The sequence below is a fragment of the Podarcis tiliguerta genome, assembly GCF_965153285.1.
Source record: "Podarcis tiliguerta genome assembly, chromosome: 2".
In the NCBI taxonomy this organism is placed as follows: Eukaryota; Metazoa; Chordata; class Lepidosauria; order Squamata; family Lacertidae; genus Podarcis; species Podarcis tiliguerta.
In genome coordinates this window covers 99,144,861-99,168,596 of record NC_139535.1, presented here as the reverse complement: position 1 = coordinate 99,168,596, position 23,736 = coordinate 99,144,861, and the positions used below count along the sequence as shown (strand labels likewise).

Sequence of the window (23,736 nt, the reverse complement as noted above, 5' to 3'; positions counted from 1 at the left end):
GGGTTATCACTCTGGCCATGCCGTCCATGTCCAACAATGGCCAAATTTAGTAAAAGGAGTTACTAGCTATTGAGGCCATCTGCCTCACCAATGACAAAGGTAGGTCCAGGAGTACCCCCTGCATTCACACGTTAAAATGGCAACTGGCCTATCTCCCAGACATTGAAATAGAAATCTGCATGCAAACATGTTAGGTATTTCAATTGTTTGTTTCGCCAGCAAACCACCCCTTCTCAGTAATAATATATAGCTCCCGCCCATGTAAAATGCTAAATTCTCTGCTTCCTCTGACCTCTATTACTCAGCTTTCTGCCTCTGCCATCTCAGACAACCGTTTTTACTATACCATTTCCTTCTTCAACTTTAATGACATCAGAAGAGTGCTGCTCAGTCAGACCAGAGGTGTATCTTGTCTGGTATTCTGTTCCCACAGTGGCCAACCAGATGCCTATGGCAAGCCAACAAGCAAGACATTTGGGATTCCCACCAACTGGTATTCAGAAGCATACTCCCTCTGTTTCTGGGGGCCGTACATAACCATCATATCTAGGTACCATTGATGGATTTATTCGCCACAAATTTGTCGAATCTCCTTGTGGCGATCACACAGGGTCCCCGGACGTTTGGCGGTCTATTGATCCCTGTGCCACCACTATGATCACTTCTCCGCTGCCACCAACCCGTTTCTCTCGGGTACACACAGAGTCCAGACAGTTGTTAACATTAAAACAAATAATCAGGTTTATTTTATGAGCATGAACAAGTTCATGGTTTCAGGTAATTTTTTTGTCAGTTTTTTATCCTTAGTTTCTATATCAGCCTATACCTTCCTAATAACTTCTAACTGATTATCCCAACTGTCTATCTGACTCCTCCTAACAGTTTCTCTCACTCTCTCACATCACAACTAGACCAATGCACAGGCTTATCCCCCCTCTTCCTTCTCCAACTTCCAACTGACTTCCCAACAACTCCAACTCTAACTCTAACTCCTCCCCTTGGGTTCCCACTGGCCAATCACTTCACACTCATTTAACCCTTTCCTTATGACCCATCTAGGAGGGCAAACACCACACTCCTTTCAAAGCCTTCAAAGGTTGTGATAGTTGTAAAATGCAGCCAATTGGATTGTAATTTGTCTGATTTAAAAGCTATAGGAGAATCTTTTGTTATTATGTGGACACAAATAAACTTATGGACCGGCTTAATTATTTCACGGAAATCAATGGGCCTTGAAAAGTCCTCAGTTTTCACTGCATCATTTGCAGGAGTTTATTTATCTTAGTATACGAATTGCATTTATTTAAAATATTTTATATTCTACCTTTCATCAAACAATATTTCCAGAGTGATTTGTGATAATACAGTAATTAAATATATACCTCTAAACCCATAAAACTTGAAATGAAAGCAGCTGTTTTACAAGTTGAGGATGTGCCTCCAATAGATTCACAACAGATAGCAAAACAGATTTCAGCATATGCAAAATTTCAAAGCTGTCACTTGTAATGTATCTTACAGGAGAGCTTTGACATTTGTAAGCAGATTACTGCTGTTAAAATTAATGGAGGACATATGCAAGTTAGCAACATAACACCTTACTCCTAGTAGACAATTTTTTAAGGATCTGTCAGAGATGCTTGCAAAGGTGAAAGAAACTAGAAATACTGGGACAGCGTAAATGTCTAAGTATTTAACCTTCTATCAGTTGGATTTGTAAGCTACATTTTAAAAGGAAAATATGCAACTCCATTTACCATCTAATCTTTCAACTTTTGACAACCTCAGTCAGAGTTATGATGGAGCTGATTTAGACTTTATAACGTTAGACACAACTTCAAGAAGCACCAAGCAAATGTTAAAGTCAAATCCACAATTTCACTTGCCTGTGTGCTATATTTCATCTTCCTTTAATCTAAAAACCTTAAGCATTCTTGAGAGATCATAGCGCTGTTGACACATTAAATAATCCTCTGCCTAACATATTTTTTTAATTATTTAAATGAAAATAAACTAGGGCATGATCTAGTCAAAGTATTCCTAGCAGGGATTCCATATGAACAGAGATATAAATCTCCAAACTCACAGTAGATGTGTGTCAGACACTTCCTTAGCATAAGAACCCACGTTTTTGTGGATATAAGTCTCCCCTTCACATTTCATAGACTGAGAAAATCAGCAATTATTGTGTGTTACATTTGGCCCTCTTTTGTGTTGCAAGTCTGTATATAGACTTCTTAATGCACTGTATTTGACAAATAACTTTTTATCTTCTTGCCAGTGGTGTTTGTGATAGAAGGAAGTGAAATCCAAATGTTTGTGTAGTGAGATGCACTTGATTTAATCTTGTTTGGTGCACACAGGAACCATACTATTCTAAGATACACTAGTCTGAGATCATTTAGGACTTTGAGAAGCAAACAGTTCAGCTCTTTGAATTGGGTTTGGAACCTACCGTGTTTTTCGCTCTATAAGATGCACCAGACCATAAGACGCGCCTAGTTTTTGGAGGAGGAAAACAAGAAAAAAAAAATTCTGAATCCCAGAAGCCAGAACAGCAAGAGGGATCTGGCTTTTGGGATAGCCTCCTGCTGTTCTGGCTCCTTCATCCCCCTGCCTGGGAGAGGCTCCACACGGCTAAGGCTCCCCCAAGAGCCATGCTCCCTTTAAAGAGCGTGTGGAGTGTGTGTGCGGCTCTCGGGGGCTTTTCCCCAAGGAGGGAGAAGGGCAGCCCTTCTCCCTCCTCGGGGAAAAGCCCCCAAGAACTGCACACACGTACCACGTGGCTCTTTAAAGGGAGCGCTGAGCAGAGCCTCCCGCCTGCATTCGCTTCATAAGACGCACACACATCTCCCCTTTTTAGGAGGGGAAAAGTGTGTCTTATAGAGCAATAAATACGGTAATTGGCAACCACTGCAGCTTATAGGGGAAGCAAAAGAGGAACACGAAACCTGAACATTATTCTCAGAGGATGGCCATGTATGATGATGCCTGACACATTTTGTAATAAGCTTTCATTGCCTATGCCTCTTTAACATTTCCCAGGAATGTTTCAGCTCCAAAGAGAGCACATTTGTAATATTCATTTTGAGATTTCGACAGTCTGAGATGTGGATCCTGATGGCATCATGTTTGAAGAAAGCCCTAGAAAGATTGCTGGGCATTCCTATGGGAGAGGAACCAGGTTTTAGCTTTACCAGTATCTCCTTAACATGAGGAGGTAGCCCTGCACTCCTTCTCTGACACTGAGGATACAAGAAGGCAATTTCTGCTCACCCCCTCCCTTGGGTGGGCAGGATTTGTGACACCGCACAACCTCCTGGTACAGGTGAGCCACCCACCTTTGTTCCAGGGAGCCATTGCCCTGCCCCCATCTCAGCAGGCGTATGGGCAGCTAGCTTGGGGATGGGGCAAGGGCCAGCATAAGGGGCCAATGCTCCTCAGCCCAGCCTCACTTGTTTTCTTCCAGGTCCCTTCCACCCTTCAGACAGGGATAGCAAGAGCCCCACCAGAACCTATGCCTGAGCAATAGGGTATGGTCTCTTTAACTCAGTATATATACTCTCAGATGAGCCCAAGCAAGGGACAACCCCTTAGCTACACAGCTATGAAAGCTCACATTTCAGACATTTGCTGGCTAGAGCAATATTCATAGCTTGCTGCCCTGAGTTCTCTCTGTAACCAGTCACCAATACGCCATAAGGAGCTGACCATGGTCCTGTTCTCCTGCAAGTAGCCTGTTTTGTTGCCAAATCGTGCCAATATTCTGCTAGGTGGTGCCTTACCCCAGGAATACGAAATAGTTTGTCCTAGCCTGCAAAAGAGAATACATTTGAGGCAGGTTAGGAAAGTCCTCTTCGCCATATTTCAGACTTGTCCATTGAGAAGTACTGATCAAAAACTATGTCCGGTCTGTCATCCTGATCTTTCAAGGGGTGTGACCCTTATCTAGACCAGATGATCTCACTAACATACTTCTATTTCATCTATATTCGCTTTTAGCTTATCTTCTAATGTGATTTTGAGTTCCACTACCAGCCCTGCAGAACAACTGAAGTTGGCCTAGAAATTTAGTCCCATTCAGAAATATATGGAGTTGATCAGCCACCACCTACTCAGTTGGAGAATGGCTCTAAATTACCATCATGATGATTGGATTATAGTTTTGCCAGAAAGGAACAGAAAATTGCCTTCCTTGGGGGTTGTGCTGAGCCCTCCCAAAGGTGTTTGCAATGCTCTAAACTTGTGGTGCCAGTTTATCCCAGCAAAACGTTTCAAGCCAGGATGGATGAAGATCAAATTGACACTACTGTCAAGCACGTTATATGTATACAGCAATGAAACTAATACAAGGAACCATAATCTGACTTTGAAGGCTCTTTTGACTTGGCTTTAATTTGTTCTAGTCAGTTAGATGCAAATGACTTTAACTGCAAACCACTTCACAGAAATGTCAAAGTGGACAATGAGGATCAAACAACATGTTGTGTAAATAGGGTTGTTGTTTTTTTAACTAATACACTTAGAACTGGCCGTACATTTCATGTGTGTGTGTGCAAAATCAAGTATAGGGGTATAAACCCACACAGAAAACAAATATGTAGGTATTTATTTATTTAGTATACTGTTCTTCATCCCTAAATATCATAAAATACAAGATAAAAATACATAAAAATACAAGATAAAAAGCTTAAATTCCATAATAAAAGCAAGAACAAAAACCAAGAACCCGTCACCTCTCCCACAACACATTTAAAAGGGTATAGGATGATAATCAGCCGAAGGCCTGGTTGAAGAGGAACCTTTTTGCCTGGTGCCTAAAGGTGTATAATGAAGGTACCAGCCGAACCTCCCTGGGGACAGCATCCCACAAAACAGGGGCCACTGCAGAAAAGGCTCGTTCTCTTGTTACCACCCTCCAAACCTCTTGTGGAAGGGGCACACGAAGAAAGGCCTTAACAAGTGTCATGTCTTTCTTTAGAAAAAGCAGCAGCTGGATCCAAATTGGAACTATTGCATGAGGGAATAATCTCCCAAGCTGCTATTTGCCCCTGCAGGAGTTCCTTCAGGGGCAAATAGCTTTGCAAGTAATTTTCCAAGAGAAAACTGTCCTGGAGGAAGGGTTTAACCCTCCTTTACCTGATCCATAGTCTTGGTCTGGCTCGGGGTGCCCTGTGGCATTGCTTTTCTAAAGAGGCAGGGCCACTTTTCAGCAAGTCAGTTGAAAACTCTATTAACATAATGTGCCATTTGATTCTGAGGCTCCCCATTGACTTGGGGCCTAGTTAGAGAAACCCTTCAAATAATAATAATAATAATAATAATAATAATAATAATAATAATAATAATAATAATTTATTTATTATTTATACCCCGCCCATCTGGCTGAGTTTCCCCAGCCACTCTGGGCGGCTTCCAATCAAGTGTTAAAAACGAAACAGCATTAAATATTAAAAACTTCCCTAAACATATTTGCGCTGGGTAACACTGTGGACTCAGTTATGATATTCTTTTCTCCAGCCTTCGCCAATCTAATGCCCTTCAGATTACAGCTCCCATCATGCCCAGACAGCAAAAGTTGGTGGTGGCTACTCTTCTATTTTGGCACAATTGTTGTGCCTCAAAAATGTAAAGTGACTCGGATTTCTTTAAAACATATTAAAGGTAAAGGGACCCCTGACCATTAGGTGCAGTCGTAGCCGACTCTGGGGTTGCGGCGCTCATCTCGCTTTATTGGCCAAGGAAGCCGGCATACAACTTCCAGGTCATGTGGCCAGCATGACTAAGCCACCTGTGGCGAAACCAGAGCAGCACACGGAAACACCATTTACCTTCCCGCCGGAGCGGTACCTATTTATCTACTTGCACTTTGAGGTGCTTTCAAACTGCTAGGTTGGCAGGAGCAGGGACTGAGCAACGTGAGCTCACTCCGTCATGGGGATTTGAACTGCCGACCTTCTGATCGGCAAGTCCTAGGCTCTGTGGCTTAACCCACAGCGCCACCCGCATCCCTTAAAACATATTAGGTTTGCTTTAAAAGAGCCATATTCTTTTCTTGCACGACTCTGAGCAAGTAATCGTACTGATACAGCAAAGGGATTTGACCTTCTCTGGGCTACCTTGCCAGGCGCAGTGCTATGGACAAATCAAATCACCAGTACTTAAACAAAATAAAGATGTCTTTGGTCTTTTCCAAAAAGTAGATAAATGCCTTTTGCTCACTTTATGCAGGGAGTTATTTCATGGTTTTTATATGCTGTTGAATAACTAGTGGTTTAAGGTACGTTGGGGACGCAGGTGGCTTTGTGGCCTAAACCACTGAGCCCCTTGGGCTTACCATTTGTAAGGTCAGCAGTTCAAATCTATGTGACGGGGCGAGTTTCCGTTGCTCTGTACCAGCTCCTGCCAACCTAGCAGTTCGAAGGCATACCAGCATGAGTAGATAAATAGGCACCACCGCGACAGGAAGGTAAACGGCATTTCTGTGTGCTCTGGCACTTGTCACGGTGTTTCGTTGCGCCAGAAGCGGTTTTGTCATGCTGGCCACATGACCCAGAAAAGCTGTCTGCGGACAAACGCCGGTTCTGTTGGCCTGAAAGCGGAGATGATCACCACACCGCCTTTGACTGTACTTAACTGTCCAGGGGTCCTTTACCTTTACCTTTTATCTTTAAGGTACGTTAGATGGGGTCATAGAAACAGCCTATTGATTTAACCACAGAGTAACGTTGAGGGTCAACAAAGCGCCTTTTAATTAAGAACTTGAGGTATTACTGCACACAAAACATATGGACACAACGAACAGGAACCTTTTCATGCAAACCATGGAGATAAACGTGATTTCAAGTTCATGTTGGTTTTATAATTACATGGGTGAATTTAGGCTGCAGTGGGTTTGAGAAGTCTGCCTTGCAAAAATGGATATGTTTGGGGTTGTGCAAGGCACTTTAGAATCCAGGTGTGGATGTGGGAGAGGTCTCGGTGGCTGCTTCCAGGCTTTAGAAGTCCCTTCCTAGAGAAGCTAGACTGGCTTCCTCCTTGTTGTCCTTCCATTTCCAGGGCAGGTGATTTTTTTATTTTATTCTGTCACGCTTTTAGACTGCTCTTAAGGACTCTTAATAGTGTTCCGTACTGTTTTTAATTACTATTATTCCTCTTATCTATAGTTTGCATTGTTTTAATTCCATGCACAGTAATTTAAAAAACAGCCTTCCATATGATTTTAGAATAAGGTTACCAGACGTCCCCATTTCCTGGGGACGGGCCCCGGATTTACAAATCAGTCCCCTGACAAAATCCATCTATTTAGTAGGAAGTTGAAAAGTATCCCCGGAGTCATTGGGAAAAAAAACTGGTAACCTTGTTTTAGATATGTGTGTTTTATCTGTATTAGTTTTAATTTTTGTGAGTTGCCTTAAGTCTCTGTTCGAGGGAAAAGGTTGGATATAAATAAGATTAATTAAATAAATAATGTTGATTAAGTGAGTGTGCATATGACCATTTCTCAAATCTTGAAATGTTCCCATGGACCCCAAAAAGTTGGTGACCCTCAGTCTGTGTTATCTGATGTGTAAGGCTCTCTGTCTTAGTGGTTAAAAAAAAAATATTATTGCCATTTTTAATTTCCAGAGAGCATAGCTTTATGAAAATCAGATCACAGGCACATTCTTGTCAGTGTAAGCCTTTCTCACTCTACGCCTGGACTTTAAAGTGATAATCTTCTCACAATAATAGCCATTTATCTTCTCCCATTTTACATTTCCTCATTCAACTAAGAGTCATTTGCCGAGTTAATGTTCAGTTTTTGCTTTAGGCTGTAATGATTTTACAAAAGACATTTTTATATTACTCATATTTCTGCTTTCATAGCACCAAAGAGCCAAGTCTAGAGGTCTTCTATCAACATGATGGCATGACTAGTTGCAGCAGGTTATTAGCCTGACGTGACTTTGGAAGTAGCATAGCTGCCCTATTGGTTAAAAACCCACCTTGCCTCACTGCAGTGCCCCAGTAGGCATTATCATACCATTCACCTCTACTGAAACAGAAATTATCTAGGCATCTGATGATATTTTGCTGTGACAGTGCAAGCCACTATTTGTGCTGTTACAACTGAAGAATTTATTATTATTAGGTTGACATTACTACCGTGTACTAATTCATTCCTTTCCCCTATCCCATAAACCTTCAAAGTGCAATTCCAACTTGCACTCCTCTAGAATGTCTAGGGCTTATGTACTGTTGACAAGTCTGAAGACCACAACCATAGTTGTCAAATACTGTGGAAGAAAACAAAACCTAATTTATTCAGATGCTACGGAATATAAATTTGGCTTGGCAGACATTTGGGAAAGAAGTACTTAGAGAGGAGCAGCGCAGAGATCATAAAGCGACAGCTGACACTGTAGGCTACTGAGAATGTGTTTTTAAAAGCAATCTTGTTATAGGGTTCCCTTCCAAATACTAGCTGTAGAATCTGAATACTAATAGGTAATTTCACTTTAATGGTACATAGTAAGCCTATTTCTCCTTTTGGCAATGCAAAATCTTGGTAGTATTTAAGACTTAAGAATCAATTCGAAACTGATTCCCTATATCCCTTTGGATAGCAGTGGCATTTATGTGGATGAAACTCTCTTATTACAAAACTGGGATTTACAGTTCAAAAACGTACATATTTTCTAGGTTGAAAACATATTTCGTATGCAGGCCCCTGTGAATTTCAGTGTTTGCTTTGCCATTAAGCACATTCTCATACATAAGCTGTTCGGTAAAAAATATTCTTGTTTAAAGCGGTGTATGCATAAAAATGAGGCAACTTATTATAAAGAAGAACATTTTTGCTTTACTGTTACAAAATGCAAATATTTGAGTGGAAAAAATCTGGGGGGAAACTACCAGAAATTATTCAATCACTAAAAGAACAATGGAGTAGAAATTCTTGTATGTATCACATTATCTTCATTCACTTTGTTCTCTCTTCCTTCTCAGACAAGCTGTTATCTTCTAAAGGAGCTCAACACATAATAGACGAAAGTTAGAAATAATTAGACAATATGTTATGCAAAGCTTAGTGGAATTTATAGATTTTGGGGAGGGGGGGCACATTTAGCAATTTAAGAAAGAAAGAAAGAAGGTTAGCCAAACCCAGAAAACGCCATTATGTGCTGAGGGAGAAGTTACAACCTGAATGGGTCAAACTAGATGAGACTACAGCAGTTCTATACACTTAAAACTGGATCTTCCCCAAGTGCAGAGAAAAACAGCAGGTTTTCAATCTAATTTTGAAGATAAAGGGGTGTGTGCAGCGAGGGGCGTGGTATGTTTCCACCTAAGGTGATTTTCTTCTAGCTGATCTCCCTTTGGGTATTGAAACCCAGTTGGAGGGCAGACTTTGGGGGAGATGTTGTTGTTTTAAGGGATGTTTTAGTATTCCTCACTGTTTTGCTTTTTTAATAACACCACTGGCACCTGTTTTGTTTATAAGATTTCATACCCGTCCTTCACCCACAGTGGCTGGGGAAACCCAGGCAGATGGCCGGGGTATAAATAATAAATTATTATTATTATTATTATTATTAGGACAAAACCAGATATGAACCTGCTGCCATTACCATTACTTTTAACCCCTACATTCCCTTAAGATCTCCCCCCAAAATATAATGTTGTTGAGTAGCTCCGTAATATTTGTGTAAAACTGACTATTCTTACAAATCGTTGACATTCCATTGAAATTTAGTTTTGCCATATTGAACACAACACATTTAAAAATAGCACCTGCTATTTTGTCCTTGATTGTTGGTTGTTCTTGTCCTTGATTCTTGTCAACTACTACTCAATTATTTGTTTGTTTGTTTGTTTGTTTTAACAGCAACTCAAGTGATAAGTGTTTTGACAAGTAAGCCACAGAAGGTTTAGAAACTTACATACCTGAAATGATTTAATAAAGTGAAACAACTTTTTTCCAGATTATTTGTGCTGTGCACTATGAAATACGTTAATTGCAATGGATAGGTATTTGCTGCTGCTGTTTATCTCTCATTTATGCGTGCTTGTGGTCCCCACTCCCCAACTGCCAAGTAACCACGTAGCTATAATGTTTGCTCCTTCTAGTCCACATTGCCAAGCTCTGTAAGCGAGGGAAGGTAAAAAGCTGCAATTATGTATGTGAATTGCATACTAAACCATTTCTTTTATCAATTGAATCTTGAGATATATTTGTTGCTATTGCTTAGTCGTTTCCGACTCTTCGTGACCCCATGGACCAGAGCACGCCAGGCACTCCTTTCTTTCTTGAGATATATAGAGACCTCTTAATAGTAGCATAGCGTGGGGGGCCTCGGGGACAGTTGTCCCAAGTGCAAAATTGTTAGGGGGCACAAAATTTCAGCACCCAATGCTGCCTCAATACAGCTGTAAGCTTCCATTGCTGGGCTTGGTTGAAAACAGCTTCTCCATGCAAACCAGGAAGTGACCTCTCCAGGCAATTGAATGACTCTTCTTATCTCTGTGGCTATGATTTCCTGGGTGACGAAAACACCGTTAGGCAGTTGAATGCACATATTCCATCGGTTTCTATCCCTCACTCCCACCCTCTGCACGGCCCTGGGCACTGGCAACCCAAGCTACACCACTGCCTCTTAATGTATATTGAACCAAGCGTGTTTTACGAACTACTTCTGATTGAGTGTTGATGGATATGATGATTCACACGAGTGAGTGCATGATTATAACTCTCCATCTGGAAGTTCTTCAGACTTGAATACAGTACCCACAGTCAGCAGTTCACAATCTCATCCCAAAGCAGCCTTCCTTGCCCTAAATTCTACTGGGTAGGCTTGTTTTTGAGTCCAGATGTCACTGGTTAGTATTTGGGAAAGGGCCTTCTCTGTGGTTGTGTGTAGCTTTTGTAGCTCCCTACCCTGGGAGGTTAAAGTGCTCCCCACCCTACAGTTGCAGGCACTGTACTTGCTGGATTAAATAGACCTTCGCAACTGCCCCTGAATTTTTTAAGATTATTTTTATCTATTGCACCTTTCTCTTTTTTACTGTTTGGTTTTTATTGTTTTTTAACTGCAAATGCAGTGGAATGGCGAGAAATACTGTATTTTTCCGTCTATAACATGCCCCAATGTATAAGACGACCCCTATTTTTGGACATTATTTTTTAGGGGGAAAACCTAGTCTTATACATGGAAAAATACAGTAAATAAACAAATGCAACTGATTTTTTTAAAAACCCTCTCCATTTCTCAGTACATGTGCCTTAATTTATTTTTAATTTGCAACAGGCGTGACTAGATACTATTTATAAACAAGTTCGTGAGTTTATGATATGCAGTATCTGTGCAATCCAAAGGCACAGATCCTTCTGTTGTTGTTTTTGGAAGCCTCAGAGTTGGTAACATTTGCTATAAGTTGTTATGAGGTATAAAAATAAGAATTCTTTGCTAGCACGTGATTTTCAGCATAGCATTTTCCAGTTTTCCCTCGATTGTCTCAAGAGTAGGCCCACAGTCTACAATCTTGAGCATGCTTTTTCTTGGAAATAAGTCCCACTGAAATAAATGCAACTTTTTCCCTAGTGAAATGCATGGATCAGGATGTGAGAGAATCTTGTTTCCTGATTTCCTGAAATATTATGGAATATTATGCTTGCAGCAAACCTACTTTTAATTCACGGCTTTATGGATTACAGTCTTGAATAGGGAGCTTTAATGTGAGCACAAAACTTGTCTGCGTTGTGTGCCAGACTTTATACTTTGGATGCATTTTAACAGCACATATACATACCTTCATACACTCTCACTTCCCAATAATTTAGGGAAATGCTTTCACACCTATGATGTGGTAGTTCTCTACTCAAACTGGTAATCTCATGTCTTTGTTTTTAGTAGAAAAACTAAACATAAAAAGTAACTTCTACTATCATTACTATTTTAAAGATCATCTCTGATATGGAAGCCCAGATCCACACACTGCGAGAAGAGCTCATTCAAGTGAATACACAGAGAAAACAGCAGCTAGTTGAACTTAGCCTTCTTAGAGAAGAAGAAAAACAAAAAACTCTTCGGGACCATGAGGCTGCCATGAACAAGCTGAAAGTTGAGTCAGAAAAGAAGATTCTGGATCTGCAAAAGTCTAATGCCACAGAAATGGAGATGGCGCTCGAAAAGGTAAGCACGAAAACAGTACCTGACTTTCCCATTTCCAGGAAAATGACTGTGAAACTCCCTCCCTCCCTCTCTTGCTGTGGCCAAGGGGAGTAGGCAAGGGAATAGGTCAGAGGTTTTCAACCTTTCTCAGTCCATGGCTGACTTGAACTACATTTTTTCTGCCGCTCCCCTGTGGCAAAACGTGCTCTGAGCCTCAGAAATCCAGTTATGTCACCCCTTGCCTGCAGAGCCACCCCTTTTCAAACACCCTCCCTTGTGGAGTTTTCCCTCAGGCTCCTCTCCTCCCCCCTCTTCTTGGGAATCCTCTGGGCAGCTGCCCCAGATCTCTAAGCCACACACCCCACCCCAAAGAGAGGTGTCTCTTCATGCAACCCCACCAGGGGTCTGGGAAGAGGATGCCCCCAGCCTTAGTGGCCTGATGGAGACAGAGACACAAGAGGGCATCAGAGGAGGGAGAGAAGGAAAGAGGGATAGAGGCCAGTGTTGATTGTGGCACCCCTGACCATCATTTAAAGCACCCTAGGGTGCCATGGCACACTGGTTGAAAAACCCCGCACTATGGTGAACAGCAATAAAGAGACATCTCCTTCAATAGGTGGTGACTTCAGCAAAGTGAATGTATTTGTAATAAGGGGGATCCTGCTGAGGGAGTCTGTCAGATGGCAAGGGTGGCTGCTCACGAGTAACCAGGCAGGACTCTGACCTGTCTTTTACAGGTTTTATTTAGGTGCAAACTATTTACAGTGCAAAACCCCAAAGTTCATGTCTGCCTCAATCACTAGCAGAATCCGGGAGTGCCTGTTTCCTGGACCTCCTCCAGCATAAAGGCCTTGTTACACCCAGCCTCTTCCTTCCCTCTTTGCGCTTTAGACTTCTGCGCAGGGTGGGCGATGGAAGGGGCGTGCTTCCCTCCTGGCCGGCTTTGCCAGAAGTGGTGCTGAGGCTCCCACCAGCATCCTCTGGTCCTTTCACCTCTTCCCCACTGGAGGTGGGGTTTTCCTCATCACCGGAAGAGGAACTGCTTCGCATGATTTTCGGAGGCTCCCTGGAACACAACTGCCCCTCTGTTTCTCATGGCAGTTCCTGACAGAGTCATACCCAGGGGTTCCCTAAAACAAAGTGCCAGCATTGTGGACAGATGTGTATGTGTGTATACCTGCATTATACACATTATATACATTATTATAATGCCCAACATCTCACCATATGAATAGGGTCATTTTGAGCACTTTAAATTGCACAGAATTTTTAATGTAAATTAAGAAAGCCTATTGAACTTGACATTTTGATCTCATTTGTTTTGATTTTACTTTATTCTTTTGGGAGTGAGGGCATTGGCCACTGCTGTGGCAGTTTCTCTGGTGCTGCTTTGACGTTATCTTGAATCCCTGATATTTATGGCCCTCATAAAAATGATACATTTTTTGTGGCTCCGTGTTAAAACTGCGTTGAAACTTCTCAAAATGCTTATCTCCATTGGTCAACATTCAGGTGTTTAAATGTTTTAGCGTGTATTAAAAACAATCTGCAATTTATTACAAGATGAAATGTAGCAACCAAATGGGAGAATTTGCATATAGAGTTGGAACAGCCTTTGTGAAACTGACATTTCATTTACCTGCATCAGGTTCTTGGTCTATAATTTTAAACAGCATTCTAAGGATTACGTTGGAAATCTGCCAGCCTGAAACCATTAAAGGCTGTGATCAACAATTCAGAATCTTTTTTGAATTTAAAGAAAGCTGCACTTGGCATAATTATTTAAAGCCAAGGTCAGAGAAAGTATTTAAACCTTTGAAATTCATAATTAAAGGATTAATATTAACTCATGAAGACATTGTCATTTTTGCTTAAAAGTTGAATTTGAATCTCAGTTCTTTTCTTTTCTTTGATCTTTATATATTTAAAGCATAGCAAAAGGAAAAGTTAACTTCTCTCCAAATTAAAGTTGCATTGCTTCATTGCTGTGATATATTGTCAACTTCTTAAAAAATGGCTGGCTTTAATAATAATAAATGCAACCATAATAATTTCTGGCATCAGCTGAAAAAGATAAGTATTTGCTAGTATTTGCAGGATAGGGATCGAAATTAAATCCTTTTAAGCCCAAACAACAAGTAGACACTTTAAAAGTGCTGACGTTTAAAGCCCTAAATGACCTTGGCTCTGTATGCCTGAAGGAGCGTCTCTACCTTCATTGTGCAGCTGGGACACTGAGGTCCAGCTCTGAGGGCCTTCTGGCATTTCACTCACTGTGAGAAGTGAAGTTACAGAGAACCAGGCAGAGGGCTTTCTCAATAGTGGCACCTGCCCTGTGGAATGCTAAGGAGATAAAGAACTACACAACTTTTAGAAGACATCTGAAGGCAGCCCTGTATCAGGATGTTTTTAATGTTTGATGTTTTGCTGTCTTTTTTATATTCTGTTGGAAGCTGTCCAGAGTGGCTGGGGCAACCCAGTTAGATGGGTGGCCTATAAGTAAATAATAATAACTACTACTACTACTACTACTACTACCAGAACGGATTACTTCCGGGTTTCTGGGGTCTCGCATGTGCAAAAGTGCTAAATCTCGCTTTGCGCATGGGCAGAAGTGCCGAATCGCAACCCACGCGTGCACAGACGCTGGTTGCGAGCGTGCATCCCGCACGGATCACATTTGCAACCTGAGCGTCCACTGTGCCAGTTTAGGATTGAAATTTCTTTATGTTTCATAAAAGTGCAGAATATCCAAATATCTACCAGATATGAACTTCTGCTGTGAAAGAAATAGTGGATAAGAACAAACATAAAAACAAGGATCACAGATAACCGTACAGAAGGTTGAATAATATCTTAAGACGGGTATGGGAATTAGATTGGAAGTGATTAACCGAACCGGATCCTGCTTAGCTTAGCAAATGTGCGAGCAATTTTATTGCTGCACCACAGTATTACAGCAAATGATCATTTCTGGACAAAACAACCTCAGGAAGATTGAAGGAAATGTATTTGAAACTAGTACAAAAATGGCACCTAGCACCGGTTAAAACAGAAAAAAAGTACAAAAATTGCTTACCTAGATGTTTATCCATGTGTGGTTTATCCATGTGTGGTTGGAACTGTGAGAGGGCACCCAAGTTCTGGAAGGAGCCCTTTCAAGAAACAGCTGGAATAACTGGGAAAACATTGCAGAAAAGTCCAGAACTGGCTTTATTGGAGCTGTCCAAAGGGGAAACCCCAATCTTACTGTGTAATAATTTGATTGGATATTTTTTAGAAATGGCAACACTGTTGATAGCCAGATGCTAGAAAGAAGCCAACGACTTAATATACAAAAATAGTGCTATGTGATGTGGAAAGTGGCACTTAACGGAAAAACTAAGGCAAAGACTACAATTTGAAGGGGTCAGAGGGAAAAAAGAGACATTTGTGGTGGACTGCTGCCTGGTGCAATATATGAATGCAACCTCAAAAGAGAGACAAATACCAGCCTTAATCTGTAATTTGTGGTTACAATAACATCAGTGGACATCTTTGCATTGTGTGCAGTTTCATGTCATCCCAAAGGACTCAACAAAGGATATAATTCCATATCCATAATCTCACTTGTTGCATTGGTCACTGGTTTGAGTGAGGGGGTTACTTTGAATTTGAATTATGATCTTTCTTTCAGCTTTTTATTTCATGTAATGTTAGAAAAGCAAATATGTATATGTATATCAACCATCCTATACTTTAAAAAAATATACAGACTGGGTATTGTATTTTGTCTGACTTCTTCAGAACACACACAAAAAAAATATTTTATGAGCTTGGTTATTAGATTTATGTCATGCAATATCTTAACATATTTAATACAATTAGATTAAGATATAGAATTAATTTGTTTCTTCTCTTCAAATATATATATTGGCATCTGATAGGCAGTCATTCTAGTTCTACTAAATTATGATATATATTGTTTTGACAAATCAATATGCTGGAGGTAGGTCCTACTGAAGCTCAGATTGCACTAACAATTATTGTTGAAGTGGGGTGGGAGCAAGGACTTTGCATTACGTTGCTGCTGATATCTCCTTGGATATTTTGCAGCTGTGGGGCGGCGGTTCAGATGGAAAGCAAATGACAGTGGAAAGGTCACTTCCTTTCCTCTTGCACCTTCTCAGGAACAAATCTCTCCTCCCCACAGTGGAGAAGGTGCTGTTAGAGCTTTGTTACACACACAGCTGCCGTGTAATGTGTAGTTTGCCTTTCTGTCTGACAGATGTTACGGGTTGTGTCAACAGAACCTTTGGGGTAAACGTTAGTTAGCCAGGTGTAATACAATGAAGAAAGCTCATGTGGATTTGTGAGTTTGCTGGACATTAGTAAAAGAAAGAGATCAGCTGTAGTTTTAAGTAGGTGCAGATGTGATTTTTGGCGAAATATATCTGTTAGTAACATTCGTCTTTGGAATTTACTTGGCAAAGAAAACAATCATTCGGAACGAATGACCCTAAAATATCAGTTGACATGCTAACAATACTCTAAGGAAGCAACCTTGGAACACTTCAGACATCTCATAAAACAGCTGTATTTTGAGCCATGTGCATTTTGAACCATATGTATAATATGTGTGTGTGTGTGCATCCGTGCGCGTGTGCGCACGCTTATGCATTTTCTGTTCCCAAACACACAGTGCATGCACCTTCAAAAGGATACCACACTCAGTTCACCCTCTAGAGATGCTCACTGTCTCTTACAACACTAGAAGCTGTCAGATCTGCCTGTTCTGATGTTCTATTCAGTGAGAACAATTATTGGTCACAGTAGCATGTTTGCAGCATGCTACTGCACCAAAATTATGTAGTTTAGAGCCATGGTATTGCTGTTGAAGTCATATATATCTCATTGCTGAACAATTTGCAAGTAGATGTTTTTCATTCCATTGGTTTCTGAATCCTAAATCACCTTTTAAAACCTTGCATTACTCTATATGGCATCTGCTTCTGTCCCATTGCTAATACTTCTACAGTGGTACCTCGGGCTAAGTACTTAATTCGTTCCGGAGCTCCGTTCTTAATCTGAAACTGTTCTTAACCTGAAGCAGCACTTTAGCTAATGGGGCTTCCTGCTGCCGCCGTTCTCCTGCTGTTGTCATCCTGAAGCAAAGTTCTTGACCTGAGGTACTATTTCTGGGTTAGCGGAGTCTGTAACCTGAAGCGTCTGTAACCCCGAGGTACCACTGTACAGACAAGAATGGTATACTGGCTTTCAAGTGCATCTCCATTTAGTGCATGCGGAAGGTAGCCAGGCTGGATTAAATGGCATGGATATCATGGTGACTCACGTTCTTGCACTCTGGACATCATCAGGCGGTGAAGAATGAGAGTAGCAGCTTCCCTGATCAGATTGCCAGAGCTCTGCCTTCCTCCCCGTGAAATCCCGTATATAGATAGTTGACAATCTCTGCTCATCATTGTTGCCATGCTATTCTGCTAGGTCTGGAAGAATGATCAGTGCAAGCCTTTATTGTGTTGCCACATTGTTCTGTAAGAGAATTTTCAAAGTGGCCATTGCAAAAGAGGCAGGTCTACAGGGGTCAGCAAATGTTTTCAGCAGGGGGCCGGTCCACTGTCCCTCAGACCTTGTGGGGGGCCGGATTATATTTTGAAAAAAATAATAATGAACAAATTCCTATGCCCCACAAATAATACAGAGATGCATTTTAAATAAAAGGACACATTCTACTAATATAAAAACACGCTGATTCCCAGACCATCCGCGGGCCAGATTTAGAAGGTGATTGGGCCAGATTCAGCCCCCGGGCCTTAGTTCGCCTACCTATGGTCTACACACTGAAAACAGATAAGGTTTACATGCTAATCACAGCATTCTAGCACAAAAACCCCACAACCCCCAATTTTAAGTCTGAAGTTGGCAGTGTAGAAACTGTACTCATTTTTGCTGTTATCTGAAATTTGCCTGGATTTTGACATTTCATTTCATTTCATTTTCATTATTTACTTTAATTATCTATTTTGTTTGTTTGTACCTTTTTAATGCAATTGTCCAAAGGAAAAGCAGGACATTCCAGGATTAAATCAGAAACCGGGATGGCGTCTGTTAATAGGGACACTTGGAGGGTCTGAGCTATAGCTGGGAGCTAAAGCAGCTCTTTAGTACGGGACAACCCTTTTAATGTTGGAACTCCCCCCTCTCTCTCTCACCCCACAGTCCACCTCCATGTTGCCACAACTTTTTCTTTCTTTCCTAGAAATATCTGTAAATACCTGTCTTGGTAAGATTCTTCTGAGACAAAGCAGCAAGTTGTCGGCTTTTCCAAAATATCCTTATCCATTGTTTGTGTTTTGTTTTTTCTTTGCGTAGCCCCAAGCATCTATTATTTAACACGCCGTCCTTGCTTCATTGAAAAGCACACTACATCAGCATACAAATGCTAACTTACCTGGGTTCATTACATCCTGCAGCTTAGCATATTTGTGTTTGTTTGCAAAATCCAGTATTTGAAAGCCTTGTAGTCGTATATGCATTAGGAACCGTAGATCTCGCATTTGACATCTACAAAATCTCTGGCCATTATAAACCAGTTAGGTTACCGCAACGCTCTTCAAGTCAGCTCGGCTTGCATGTTTCGTCCAAAATGCCACTCGCTTTGAGGAATGTTCTTTGTTTTTACTTGTACTCATTCTGCCTTCTTTGGCTGGATATGTTATGGTTACCAGATTTTTTTTAATGAATCTGGGGACACTTTTTTTTTTTTTAACTGAGTAGCAACAGGGAGTCAGTAGTAGGGATGGTGAAGCAAAGGACCCTGGGCCCAAGCACACATGCATATTTTATAAAGGTGCAAAGCCCTTCTTTCACACCCTGTGAAACATAAACGTGCAGAGTTTTTTTAAAAACTGGGCAACGGCGCGCCGCCGCCGTGACTCCTGAGCCTTCCCCAAACTCCTGCCCCCTTCTCCCTTTGTTTTGACAGATCGGGGGGGGGGGCTCAGGAGTTGCAGGCGGGTGGCCGTTGCTGAGGAGGGGTGCAAGGCATGTGGTTTCTCTGCCAGGTAAGCTGCAAAGCCCTTCTTTCGCACCCTGTGAAACATAAATGCACATAGTTTTTTTAAAAAACTGGGCAACAGCCGCCCGCCCGCGACTCCTGAGTCCCCCCCAGTCTGTCAAAACAAAGGAGGCAGGGGACAGGAGATCTGTACCGCCAGACGTCCCCGGTTTCCTGTTGGCAGTGGCAGCAGCCGCGGCAGTCAGCAGCCTGGAGACAGCCTGGTAGCGCAGTTGGCTCTGGCTGGCTTCAGGAACTGCTTGCTGCCGTGGCGCCCACCATTTTTCCTCTCCGGAAGTCCCCATATGATGTGTTTTGGACACAAAACACATGGGGACTTCCGGAGAGGAAAATTGCAGGCGCCACGGCAGCGGGCAGCTCCTGAAGCCAGCCAGAGCCAACTGAAGTACCAGGCTGCTGAGGCTGCCACTGCCATGTTTCCCGGGGACAGATTTGCAAATCTGGGGACATTCTGGGGACGGAATTTGTCCGGGGACAGATTTGCAAATCGGGGGACGTCTGGTAACCCTAGGATATGTAGGATTGTTTCTCTCAATAATTCCCTTTCTCGGCAATTGAATAGTTCTAACCAGAATGTTGGATTTGTCCTGCGATGATGTTTACTTCAAAGCTATGCAACAGGGCATTGAAGTGAAAAGAAAGTGGCAGGCTTCCGGCCAACTTCCATTTCCCTGGGATTCTTGCTAGATTAGGCGGACCTTGTCTGATCCACCCAGTAAGACACTTGTTAATGCAAGAACGCATATGCAGAATCAGTTAACACAGGTTGGCAATGGCTTGAACTATGAAGAGGTTCTGAGTGTGCATTTTTCCTTTGTAAATTTAAATTGGTGGACCACAGGGATTCTAAAGGCCAGGGAAGACTGATGTCAGGCCAGTCCTGATTTAGAGTACATGTTTCAGAAAATCGTTTTCTTCTTCCTTTGTCTCACCCTGACTTGAGAAATGTAAAAGATTTTAAGGATGGTGGGAATGGCTGCAAAACCAGGAGTTGCGTAATTTGATGCTTTTAGGCCTACACAGTCTTTTAATGTGGAAAAAAAAACCCCCAAAGTGTTCCAAAATGACTTGCAGCTGCAGAACATGTCAGGGAATAAAAACCACCTTCATTAAATGGGTGAGAAAGAATTATAATTGTTTTGAAGTCTTTATGATCAGCCTGCATATGTTTCATTGTAATACGATACTAAAGTGCCTCAATTACGATTTGTATATTTTGGTGCCAGAAGGTTTTTTTCCCCTTATGCTAAATTACTAAGTTCTGTCAGCTGTTGGGCTGTCATACAGAGATACAGTAAATCACATTATATTTTGTCATGGATTACACAGAGAAATATATTTGGAAATAGAGATCAAAGTACTTTTACAATCACATTTGAGTATAGGAAGGATGTTTAACTTGTATAAAATCTGATTTAGGTGAAACTGTTGCCATTCAGGTGTGAATTTGAAATAAATTGGAGTGTGTGTGTGTGTGTGTGTGTGTGTGTGTGAGAGAGAGTGAGTGATTGAATTGGAGTGTCTTTGTGTGTGTAATATATATGAATGGAAGACAAATCCTGAAAACTGTTTTCTTTTTGATATTTAGTCTGGAGAAGTTAATTCTGACCTACAGCTGCAAACTGAGTACAGATAAACAATGAAATACTGAAAAACTAGAGTCTCCAAAAAGTCTTATTTATGTTTTTAATTGCATTCATGATTGAGCAATACATTCCATTCTACTTTTAATTGGGATTTTGCTGGACTTGCATATGATTAGTCATTGGTTTGGTAATGCTTTCTGGCTTTGTGAAGTTGCACTATTTTTCTTTTTTGAAGCTTTTGTTCTATTTAAAACTATTTAAAGTAATCCAGTGTAATCTTACTAAGGAACATTGATTACTTCATATCATGGATTTTGGCTGTACTTCAGAAAACAGCAGGAGATTTTGCATGACTTATCAAAGGCATTTATTAAATTATTAGAGCACACACACACCCTTTTGTTAACATTTATATTTCATAAAGTCTTTCCCACAAAACTCAGCACTATTTTTTTGCACTAATCACACTGATTTCTTCTTAACCATTAGCATCTTTGCAGTTTGGTTTGCAATTAATTCACAGTTTCAACTTCAAAAGAAGCTCTTCCGTAGGCTTCTACAAAACGGTTTGCCTTTATTCATTTTCTTGTTACTTCTCCCCTGTCTCAGAATGAACCTATGTCTGGGTGCATGCAGAACATCAGCAGTTTGGAGACTGAGCAGATTGGCTCAAATGGGGGTAGGGAATACACCATTGGTCCGGTATGCCAAAACATCTCCATACACATACCTGTGGGCCAAGTTTGACAGATGGGTGAGGCTGCCCTATCATCACCTTCCATCACAATGGCATCACATGATCCACTAGCGAAAAGGGTGAGCAGTGCTTCCTGAGCACTGACCATCAGCTGATTGTCATCACGGGGGAAGACCTGTCCTTCCCATATCCAGGATAGCATTAAAATTTGGGAGTTTTGCTATTGACTTTGACAGCAACAGGACTTACATATTTGCAAAAGTATTTCTAAACTGCCGATTCATAAAATGCCAGGGCGGGGTGAAATACCATTAAAAAATAAAAATAAGGTGACCGGCTAATCAAAAATAAAGAGCTGCAAAGGCCTGCTGGCATGAAAAGGTCTTCAAGAGACAGTTGAAAGTCAAAGCAAGGATGCCTGCCAAATCTCTGCTAGAAGAGTATTCCGCAGAATGGGGCTGGCAGTACTAAATGCCTGAGGCCAGCTAGGCCTCTGTAACACGCGGGACAATTAAAACCTCACCTCTGAATGATCTCAGTGATGTAAGGGCTCGGGCAGTCCTTAAGGGCTCAAGTTTTTCAGGACTTTGTACAAGAAGAACCTTGAACCTGCCCTGGCAGTGTATGAGCGGCCAGGGCAGATGTTTTAGTAGAGTAGTTACATATTATCTTTTGAGACCATGTCTTATCTCTGATCCTTTTTAGGATATATGGTAGAATTAGCCATTCTTGGAGTAATTTTCTTGACATGAGTCAAAACTATTCAGCGCTCCTCCCCCCCCCCTTTTTCGTATAGGAGACTTCTGTAAGGAAGTTTTTTAATTATTATTTTTAGAATATGGACCCATTTACATTAGCCCTTTGATGTGCAGTTCTTTGCTATACATCAGAGAACTGTTGCTTCTTCCCTGGAGCAAGTCTTCCTTCTGTAGTTCCCTCCCTGTCTTTTAAAAGTATGCTTATATTTTTACTCAGCTAATTAGAGAATATTAACTCATATAGAACGATTGCCTTACCATTGTGCTTTTTAAAATATTGTTAAATTTTATTTCATTGTTTAACCGGCTGAAGCCTGTTCTTTGAAAAATGCATTGTGGAAAACATACTCAGAATGTGCTTACTGGAATTGAAGGAAGCCATTCACATATAAACTCCATAAGGAAAGAGGCCAGAGGTCTTTTGGGGGTGGGGTGGGGGATTAGATCATTTCTGAAAATGTGACCGAGTTATTAATTCTTTTATTATTTTACTGAGTGCTACATTTGCTTGTGAAAAATCATCCCATTTAGAAACTTGATAACTAAGCTACAGATCCTGCCTTTTGTATTAGTCTTCAGTCCATTTTTGTGGAGCAATTGAGTCATCACATCCATGAGAACTTACTGAGGTTCTAGAAAATCAACCCGTTCATCATTAAAAAGTTATGACTTCATGTTTACTTATCCTTAAAATAAGGGTTAAAATGTGAGACATGTAATACTAAGTTAAAGTCCCTTACAGGTGTACTAGCAATGCTAGTGGAATGGCTTGCATAAAGAAGATGTAGGAAGCCAGCTTGGTTCTTCTGGCTAGCTGCACAATATATTATTGCAGGCCTAATACACAACCAGTTGCACAAGCTTCCATTATTTTGCCCTCTCACTGGCACAGCAGCCCATGCACTGGCGGTCAGATAGTGTTGAATGCAGACCAAGTAATAGGGACAACTTAGGAACATGGATTTTGGCAACTAGTGGGCAGTATGGGGTTGCCATATTTCAAAAAGTAAAATTCCTGACACCTGCAGAATTATGGAACTTTTTAAGAAACCCACCAGTTGTTTAGCTTTTGGGGGGAGCAGACCCAAATTTGGGGAAACCTACCCCCAAAATAGTGTTTTTGAACTGTTTCCACTGTTTTTTCCCATCACGTTGCCATACACCCGGGTTTTCCCTGACATTTTGCCGAGTCGGCAAAATTCCTCCCAGACACCATTTTTACAGCTAGTACCATCCATGTATAAAATACTTGGTACAATTTACAATGTATAGAATACCACTGAAGCCCAAAAGAGAGGCCTCCACCTCAAAGAGCTTACAGTCTAGATGTGGGCAATGAAGAAGACAATAAAGGAAGAATGGATAGAGAGGGACAAGGATAACAAGGAAAGGAGGGGGGACACAGACAGACAGACATTTAGGTTTTAGGTCAGTTGCTGAATCAGTCTGCTTGGGTGTTCTG

General features: G+C 41.3%; 1 protein-coding gene and 1 long non-coding RNA gene across 6 annotated transcripts in view; one reads left to right on the top strand and one right to left on the bottom strand.

The window, feature by feature from the left end:
• Window positions 1-18,808, bottom strand: part of LOC310671813 — a 40,229-nt gene extending 21,421 nt beyond the window's left edge. Inside the window, exons 1-2 of the long non-coding RNA XR_014508220.1 lie at window positions 18,607-18,808; window positions 17,488-17,641 (exon numbers count right to left, since the gene is read on the bottom strand). This is a non-coding gene — a long non-coding RNA (uncharacterized lncRNA). The remainder of the gene's footprint in view (window positions 1-17,487; window positions 17,642-18,606) is intronic.
• CEP112 (centrosomal protein 112) overlaps window positions 1-23,736 on the top strand; it is a gene marked incomplete at its 3' end in the record, with an annotated part of 207,445 nt that overhangs the window by 121,783 nt on the left and 61,926 nt on the right. For all 5 annotated transcript variants that reach the window (XR_014508003.1, XM_083427382.1, XM_083427383.1 and 2 more), the window contains one exon: window positions 11,946-12,176. Coding sequence is in view for 4 of the 5 variants with exons in the window: in XM_083427382.1 (XP_083283508.1) it covers window positions 11,946-12,176 (231 nt within the window). The remainder of the gene's footprint in view (window positions 1-11,945; window positions 12,177-23,736) is intronic.